The sequence below is a fragment of the Penaeus japonicus genome, unplaced genomic scaffold (assembly GCF_977035675.1).
Source record: "Penaeus japonicus unplaced genomic scaffold, GWHDUDI00000001_assembly GWHDUDI00000013, whole genome shotgun sequence".
NCBI lineage: Eukaryota > Metazoa > Arthropoda > Malacostraca > Decapoda > Penaeidae > Penaeus > Penaeus japonicus.
The window spans coordinates 22,239,800-22,249,799 of record NW_028234415.1 but is presented as its reverse complement, the minus strand read 5'-3'; the positions used below and the strand labels follow the sequence as shown (position 1 = coordinate 22,249,799).

General features: G+C 34.8%; 2 protein-coding genes across 7 annotated transcripts in view; one reads left to right on the top strand and one right to left on the bottom strand.

The window, feature by feature from the left end:
* The window catches only part of LOC122253206 (cartilage acidic protein 1-like), a 14,785-nt gene extending 13,420 nt beyond the window's left edge, over positions 1–1,365 (top strand). For all 6 annotated transcript variants that reach the window (XM_043010037.2, XM_043016092.2, XM_043010040.2 and 3 more), the window contains exons 15-16: positions 108–224; positions 851–1,365. In XM_043010037.2, coding sequence (XP_042865971.1) covers positions 108–224; positions 851–990 — 257 coding nt within the window. In that variant the 3' untranslated portion in view covers positions 991–1,365. The remainder of the gene's footprint in view (positions 1–107; positions 225–850) is intronic.
* A 1,310-nt stretch (positions 1,366–2,675) lies between these two features.
* Positions 2,676–10,000, bottom strand: part of LOC122249299 (BBSome complex assembly protein BBS10-like) — a 7,834-nt gene continuing 509 nt past the window's right edge. Inside the window, exon 2 of the mRNA XM_043010033.2 lies at positions 2,676–9,306. Within this exon, the coding sequence (XP_042865967.2) occupies positions 7,417–9,300 (1,884 nt within the window). The 5' untranslated portion in view covers positions 9,301–9,306 and the 3' untranslated portion in view covers positions 2,676–7,416. The remainder of the gene's footprint in view (positions 9,307–10,000) is intronic.

The window sequence follows — 10,000 nt, the reverse complement described above, 5'->3', positions numbered from 1 at the left end:
ATGCAGTTTCTCTTTTTCACTCTAATAAAAAGTAAGTTTCCAATCTATTAATATTCTGATATATTAAAGAACTTGTCACTGTGACATATAAAGTACTTCTATTTTAGATATTGATGAATGCCAAGGACAAGTGTGTGCCCATTACTGTACCAACACACCAGGCTCCTACCATTGCAGTTGTCGCCCTGGGTATCGCTTAGACCAGACTAGTGGAGATTGTGTTGGTAAGAGCTTGTTGAATCTGGATTTTGTTTTGAGAGTTCTCTTATGTTTCATTTTCTTCATCTATCAAAGATCCAAATGTTAAATTCTTGCAGGAATATAGTGTTGTTATATGTCTTGGAAATGTGTAGGGAGTGTGTTTAGGTGTGTGGGTTTGTATGTGTGTGCTTATGTGTATGCATGAGTGTGTTTGTTGTACTGTTTGTTTGTTTGTGTGTGTGTGTGTGTGTGTGTGTGTGTGTGTGTGTGTGTGTGTGTGTGTGTGTGTGTGTGTGTGTGTGTGTGTGTGTGTGTGTGTGTGTGTGTGTGTGTGTGTGTGTGTGTGTTTGTGTTTGTGCATGTTTGCGTGAGTGTGTGTGTGTGTGTATGTTTAGTGAGTGTGTGTGCGTGTGTGCGTGCGTGAGTGTGTATGTGTTTATGTGTATGTGTGTGTTTGTATGTGCTTGTTTTGTGTTTGTGTTTGTTTGTTCATGTGTGTATATAAAAATATCTATATTTACAGATACATATATCTTTCACTTAATATTTTCACTCAACATTTTCATGAATTGTATATGTAAATATATCCTGATGTATATGCATTTTTATGATGAAAGAAATATTAACACTGCCTGTATGGTCTTTCTAGATATCAATGAGTGTGCAGAGGGCTCTCACAACTGTCAACAATTTTGTCACAACCACCGTGGAGGTTTTCACTGCCACTGCTTTAGGGGCTACACGCTGGCTCGCGACCGTCATTCCTGCAGACCAAATGGGGCAAACTGATTTTTTTTTTCATATTAACCCTCTCTGGACGGGTGGTACACTTCTGTACCGCTCATTCAAAAGCCCAGTGGCTGGGCGGCACAGTATTGTGCCAGCCATTTAATTGATTTAGGTCTAAGCGCTCGAAAGCCCTGGCATTGTGACATTCAAGGCTGGAATGCCCCCGTCGTGAGTGGGTTAAGGGATAATTAAGATACCTTTGAGTGTGACTGAGTTTGCACAGTATATCTGTTATGTTAGAGATTTATAATGAATTTATGTTTCCCTAGTTCTTAACATAGTAATGAGGATCATTGCTACATTCACAGGGAAATAAATTTCTGTATATTACAATATTGATGTACTGTATTTTCAGTTAATAAAATTTAAAACCAAGCTATTTTTGTCTAATTTCATCTCGTCATATCTGTTTCAGAAGAAAATGACCTTTCTTACGAACACCTCCTGAAGTGTTTTTATGAAAGAGGTTGACTTAAGAATTAAAGTGTATTGATTATCTTAAATTCTTGTAAGTTACCTCAACCTCCTGCTGGAAATGTAAACAAATCTCAAGTAAATCAACATACTACGTGCTGTGGATGTGCATCTTGTGTTTGAATATGTGGAAAGTAAGGAAGGAAAAAGCAGAAAAGAGAAAAAAGAAAGGAGAGAGAATGGCAAGAAATGAAAACAAGAGCTTTAGAATGAGCAGAAGGGAAAGGTTAGTAAAAATGGGAAGAAAAGACACAGAACTAAAGATGGAGGAATGTAGTAATAATATTAAAATTGCAAGCACAATAAACAGTATCCAATAATGAGTTTAAGTTAATCAAGTCTTCACTTCTTGCAGGAGAACAAATTTGTTATCTAGATGTATGATAAGAAAACAAAACTGAATGATTAGTGTGTAGATGAAGATAACTTACAGTCAGTGATAATAGGAACTGAGACAGAACACATCTTAAGATGTTCAGTGTGGGCTGGGTATTTTAAGACCTGTGTTTTCTGTTATTTACTAGACTTATGAAATGGACAATGAGTCAATATATGATATAAAAGCAAAGTAATATTAGGTAGCATTATAATATAATAGGTCATCATAAGTGAAGGAATAAGTAGCTTGAAATACTATCAAAAGAAAAATGCTTTTTAAAAGTGATCTTGCCCATCGAAAAGGGTGAAGGATCATCTTATAATAAAATTATTACTGTTCTTTTTAGATGATGGACACCAGTTAATAATAAAGCATTTATGCAAAGGCTGTAGCATTAATCTTCTTGGCTTGAACTGTTAGGATTTTCATTAAAGCAACTGACTTGGTTAATCAAGATTTCAAGCTCTGATTCTCTCAAATGCACCAAAGTCAGGGGTGAATATACTGTACACTGTCACTTGTAACAGATGTGGGGTGATAAAGAAAGATATGATCTGGGTTCTAGCATACATAGTGTTAATAACTGAAGAGGAAGAGGTGTCCAGGTGGGAAGATTGGACAGTCAGGGATGTAGGACTGTAGGACATAGTCAATTTAGTTTTCATCTTTTGTGAACAGAAAAATCTGAGCTAAGTGCTTCTTCAAAGATCAGGATAAGGAACGATTAGCACTTCCAGCGGTAATGATGACAAAAACTTCAGAGGATTTGCGATAATTTTATTGCATCAAGACAAACCTATCTAGAAAAGTATCAGCTTTTTTGAAAGAAGAGAAAAATTAACAGTCTTCAATATGGTTATGTTATCACAATTACATTCTCAACCAATATCTCGCTAATATAAAGGTACACAAATTAATGATCTGCGAATGATTATAGAAGCTAAACTTCTGATGAACAATACAGTCTCTAAATTTACAAGCAGACAACCAATGATACAATACATCTTGCATGACCAATGAAGACATAACATTAAAGAACTCCCAAGTATAAAATCATTGATACTGTTCTATAGAGGCTTAAATATAATAAAGTATAAAATATATTTTTAAAAATTAGTGTATGTCTGAGTTTACTAATTATGATATTGTCTGAATCAAAGCATGTAACTGACCATAATAGCAAGAATTTTTTTTTAAAGCAATAGCCATTGTATGGAATGCACAAAATATTTCCTACATATATATATTGAGGTTCATAATGTCCATAGTTTTACTTCATTGTACATTTAATGTTTGGCACTTACAATTACAATAATTTTACCTGCTTGATTACATTTAACTCAGGACATGCGCTTTGGTAACATCAGGTACAAAAAGCATTATCTATGATACTGATGCCTTATGGGGAATATATTCTCACTTTTATGTAGTAGCCATAATCAATACAAACATTCCAATTTGCATCACAAGTCAAAAGTAAGTGTTTGAGTGTGAGTGTGAGTGTGAGTGTGAGTGTGCGTGCGTATAGTAAGGATAAATAAAACATTTATTTTATTACACACACATACATACACACACACATGCATGCATGCACCCACCCTCCTACACCCATCCACACACCCACACTCACATGTGTATGTGTATACATATATGCCACAGGAATTATAATAAAGTTATTCCATTAAAAATCTCTTATTTCCCCTTTTTCATATTTCCAGTAATCACCTTTGTACATGCAAATGGTTAAATATAACTTGAAAATAGATTAGTAACCACATATGTTCAGTATTGTAAGCATTCAACATCTCACATTTTAGATAATGTAATTTACAAAATACATTCTGAAATATAAAAGAAAGGGCAAACTACTTAAACATATTAGTTTTTTAAATATTAAGCACCAATAATATGATAGTTTTTCTCTCTTTTTTATTAATTGTTAATATAAATAAAAGGACAAGAATGTACATTATATGAATTCTATCATTTCAATTTTGTTTTAGCATCCAAAACTAGGATGTACTGTGATGTTTTTGGAGCTTTGAAATTCTCTTCACTGAAATGTACCAGTTACTGCAACCCCTACAAAAATCCTTCAAAAACCTGAATAACAATATAATCAAGGTGTGAGAGAGAAGAGTTGCTACTAATGTGGTTTCAACTTCATCTTTTGCAAACAGTAACACTAAATGTATCACAGGTTATTTTGGGGCCATTTTCCTAATGGGTGTACTAATCAGTCCTTTTTTGTTTGGTATATAATTTTGTGTAAGAATTCTAATGTCCCAGCTCTGCTAATCTCTGAAGAATAAAGAGTAATACAGCAGCAAAGTAATGCCTAAAAAATTCAGATCTTCTATAAAAAAGAATTAAATACAACTTATAACTCTATTATATAATATGCCTCCATCTACATAAATGGTATTCTGGCCACTAACATTGCATTCTGCAATTATGCAAAGGATGTTTGTAATACAGAATATGTCTGACATCCTACAAAATACTTCTAAATAAAGTTTAGAACAAAATTGGTGCTGAAGGAACTTCTCAGGATATACAAAATTAAAGGATCTGATCTTTCCTATCACAGAAAGTTCGTAACTAAACTTAATTACAGTAAGCAAGGGATAATAAGATCTTTGAGGTTTTAAATTAGTAGACTAGTTAGAATCATCACACCATTCTTCCTAGACCTTGGCTTCATATTAACCAGTTCAGTAAAGGAAGAACTCTTTATTGTCAAAACATGCAATGTCTTTCATATGATATATTTCTAGCAAATTATCACTTGACAGAATCTTCCATAGGTGCATCAATGTATGTATCATTTTTCTGGCCATTTGTTAAAATATTTCAAATATGTTTTTGTAATAAATAACTGTTAAGACAATTATATAGTCTGATGAATTGCATGGTTTCATAATATCATAATCATAAAACACCATCAAATATCTATATCCGTAACTATGGATCAACTCATTGCGGACGGGCATCAAGAATGGATTGACTATTTTGGTCCTGAAGACAGTTTTCAAGATTATTTATCTATTAGTAGGGAAGAATGGTTCACTGTGGTTCTTTATTACTAAAGCAGTAATATTGCTATTTGGTAACTTTGATGGTAATTATCATTATAATGACTAAAATTACCCAAAATAGTTTAATTGTAATGAGCGCCAACTTTAGGGAGTGCTAACACACAAGATGTTGACCCTGTGATCTAATTAATGTACCAGCGCTGCAGGATGTATGGGCAGAATGGGAAGAGGAAGGCGACCATGAGCCAGTAAGGCTGTTTGGTGCTGTGGTACTAGCAGCCATAAGTGCAGGTCACTATTTTACTTCCTATCTCGTCATGTGTTTTTTTCCTTTTTTGTGGAGGGGGGGGGGGGTGAAAGTAAGCAAAAAAATAAATAAATAAAAAAATAAATAAATAAAATAAAATAATCCTCCCATAAAACAATAATATTTCACACTCACTGACTCTATACTACAATATTATTCTATCTCAACACTGATATAGCCTATTAGATTGCATATATAAGCCTTATAATATAGCAAAACACACACCAAGAAATTATTAAGACAAATATAGCTCTAGTATTACAAGATGTGAATGAAAGAGAGTGAGAAAGGCCATGACATGTCACACTAAAAATAAAACCATATGGAGTACCATGTAGCTTGCACTAATGCCTGTCTACAGTCCAAGCTAACAAATATATTCCCATTTCCATAGGAGTGAAGGCTAATTCCTGCCACAACTTTTCTTACACTGTTCAATCAAAATGCAATAAGAAACTATAAAATACACAGAATAGTTATCTTACAAAAGTAATTATAATATCAATATCATGAGAGGTATGTGTATGGCATTGACCTGTAACAGAAAAAAAAATATGACTCAAGAAACTATAACAGAGACCTATCACAATGAATGAGCAATGACGACCCGTAATGAGGGGACACCCAGTAAGTCTATGGATTTTTTCTCCAGACAGCTATACTGAATTTAAGATAAAGTGTCTGACTGTATGGAAAAATGCTTAAATATAGTATGCCAACAACATTAAGATCACAACCACAAGACTCTTAACATTTCCACAGGAAGACAATTACTAAGGAAATAAGCCAAGGCATGTAATACCAAACAGAAGAAGCAAACAAAAACTACACACTTTAATTTAAACAACACTGACCTTCCAAAGTTATTGATAGACCATGGAAATTCCATATTGTATATGTTTTTCTGCACTCTACAATTTTCATATGAATATTGGAATGAAAGATTTAAAATATGTTTTTTTTCAATGAAACACTAATATTACATATTAACTGACTAAACCTCATACAATAAAATGGGCAGAAAGACTACTAAACTCAAAACAGAAAAGTTCTAAAATCCTCTTGGATTGTGAGTATTGTTGTTTTTTTCCCTTATATCAACAAAGTGGAGTGTTTTCAACATTCCTCAAGGATCCCCCATAATGTTATGGTTTAACATTCATCATGGATCTACTATAATGATAAAAAACTGATATACCATTTAGAACTACAGATTATGAAGTGAACATCACCTAACAAAGCTATGAGAGGGAGGCAGAACAGACATTCATTTGAATTATATTATAACCTCTAACTTGCTGCAGTAACAGATTGACTGTATGTACGTGCTTATAAAAGTATGTAAACAGACAATTAAATCATGTGAAAACATTGGCAACATACAGCCATGTAAAAAAAATAACAACATTAGATGCAATATTCCTTATTTGTACACACTAGTGTCTAATTCTTGCAAAATAAACTAAGGCTTAGATGTATATGGCTGGAATTCATTATACTCTCACTTAATGACGGAAAACAACAAAGTTTCACATAACCTGAAATACATATTACTTTACAAATGCACCATAACTGGAAACTACTTTATGCAACATTTAAAAATTTCAATGGGAGGAAAATAAAAAATAGATTTTTTGAAATGGTTCACAGAGACTAGCATCAATACACTTTTATAATCATATAAGTAAAACAGGCACAACATGCAAGAAGAATACTACATCTTTTACTATACACAGATTCATTTCTTAAAACACTAACAGCACAAGATACTACACTTAAAGACAATCTATTTTTATGCTAGTTTTGAGACAGTTAGGAAATCATAAAGATGTAAATGCTATTTTTATGCTCTCTGACCAGTACAAAATATCTTAGCAATAACAGTAGAAAATGTCTTTCACTACTATAAAAGCAATGAAGCACTCAACTAAGGCACTAAGTCACTTGCTTCTCTTTGTGCATTTCAGTTAATGTCTCAAATCAGCTTATTATATCTGACATCAAATAGTTCATATATATATCAACTGCAGATATAGAATGAAGAAAAAATGTAATTTATAAACTATTTTCTGGAAAGTAAGTTTCATCACAACAGGAGATTTTTCTATATATTACCAATAAAACCCGTATAATAACAATTTATATCTTCTGTGACATAAAAAAAGTAAAAAAATTCTAGTGTCATCACGAGCCTAAAATAATAACAATAATCTCCAAACAATAGCAAATTAATCATAATCACTTTCCTCACTTTCATTTCCTTCTTGGCTGGAAATCCTGCCATTAGCTGGGACAATGCATTCTATTCTTAATATGTATTCAGCAAAATGCAACACAGAATCCAATATTTTGAAAAACATGAATGGATTTTGGTGTCCAGTAAATGTAAATTCATCCATCATGTATGACATAGCAGGAACCTGACCCTTCTCTATCACATTTCTTAAATTGTAATTAAATCTAGTCTGAAACTGGATGTACCTCTCTCTAGTCAATCTCGCTTTTCTATGCAACAGCCACGGAATTTCATCTAAGACCTCCAACAATATAGCCTTCACAATCTTATCCTCTATTTTTACTGAGATGTCGTTTTCAACTAAATATCTGGCCAACAGCTGAATGTAGCTGCCATGTGGTACTGAATACAAAACAGGGATCACACCCTGAGGACGGATAACTAAACCTAGTTCCACTGAGAGATTCCTCTGGATGCTCTCTCCTCTGTGTACTTGGAATAGAGTCTCACATTGGTGTAAAGGCAACACATTGGAGCTTGAGGTCATTGATGTCCCCTGTGCCACTGATTCAAAGTCTCTTTTGCAAAGGAAATCACATTTACAGTGATAATCTTCCTTCTTCATTTCTACATAAGGACTCAGTTGTTTCAAGCAGTCAGACATCCAGCAATGCAAGTACTTGAAAAGATTGAGAAAAGCTGTAGAAAACTGATGGCACTGAGTAACTGTTGGACCACAGAGGACTATCTGATACATATTTAGGCCATGAAGATTAACAAATCTTGATAAGCCATGAGCCACTGGCTCTACTTTTTCCAATATTCTAATGGATCCAAAATTGATATCATTTTGAACTACAATGGGTGTAACTCTTGTCTTTATCATCACAAAATTCCATTCCTTTTCATCAATCATATCTATAAGAGACAGTCTGTATTTTCTACAGACAGAAACAGCCCAGTCAGGAAAATAAACGGATGAAAATATCATTTTCACACCTAATCCACTAAGAGATGCAAGCCATGAGTCAACCAGTCGATTCTGTATGAAAATACTTCTCATCAGTACATGATCATTAGCAGTTTCAATTATTGCTTTAGACTGACCTTCATCTTTCTTTTCTTCCAAGGCTATTGACCACAACACAAATGGCACATTTTCCAGTTGCATGTTTTTTTCTAGGTACTTAAAGTCTCTTGTGATAAAAAATCCAGGCACAACTTGTGACTTCAGCAAGGGTAATTTATAAACTTCCACTACTGCAATATGAGCATTATTAGCCAAGTCGTCAAGTAGTTTTATAAGTTCCCCACTACTACTGCACTGACTCAGTATATATGTTAATAATAACTGAGCAAGAGTCTTAGATATAAGTTTTGAAAATTTTGTTGAGAAGAAGGATTGAGAAGTATTTAGCAAAATTTCTCCAAGTGCTTCAAAACTACGGAGAGGAAGAACATGAGCACCATACTTGATCACATCATCTTCGATATATGGTAGAACATTTTTGCGTACGTGTATTATCTTTTGAATCATTTTTTGTCTCCTCATTGAGAGAGGAATGCCAGGACTTAAGGCAACATGACCATCAAGAGAATCTAACAGACGTCGTAGCAACAAGAAACTCGTCTTACACCCGTCTCCAAAAACTCTTACCTGGTCAACTATCCCCCGAGTAACTATGTTTAATATAGGGTCATTTATAGCCAATGAATTCAACAGTTCTGTTCCATCTTGAGTTATAATAACATTACCACTCTTTTCCATTAGTACAGATTTCCCATGCACTCCCAGAGAATTCTCCAGGATCGAAGCCAGGCTGCCACACTGGACCACTAGGTTTGATATTCCCATTTCTTTCCGACGGCATGCCATCTTGTCCTGTAAAAAGACATAATTTAGATGGATGGATGGATGGATGGATGGGTTGATGGATGGATGGATGGATAGATGGATGGTTGGGTGGGTGGGTGGATGGATAGACGGATGGATGGATGGATGGGTTGGTGGATGGGTGGGTGGATGGATGGATGGATGGATGGATGGATGGGTTGGTGGATGGGTGGGTGGATGGATGGATGGATGGATGGATGGTGGACAGTGGGTGGTTGGGTTGTTGGATGGATGTTGGAGAGTGGGTGGTTGGGTTGTTGGATGGATGGATGGGTAAATGGGTGGGTAAGTTAGGTGAGTGGGTGGAAGAATGGATTTGCAGGTAGATAGGTAGTCAGATTGACAGATAGATAGATAGATAAATAAAAAAGAGAGATAGATTGATAGATAGGTAGATAGAAAGATAGACAGATAGATAGATAGAGTAATAAATTGATAGATAGATAGATAGATGGGAACGTAAGTAGGTTGGTAGGTAGGTGGGTGGGTAAGTAGGTAGGGGGGTAGGTGGGTGGGTAAGTAGGTAGGGGGGTAGGTGGGTGGGTAAGTAGATAGGTGGATGGGTGGGTGGATGGGTGGATAGATGGATGATTGGATGGATGGATGGATGGATGATTGGATGGATGGATGGATGGATGGATGGATGGATGGATGGATGGATGGATGGATGGATGGGTGGGTG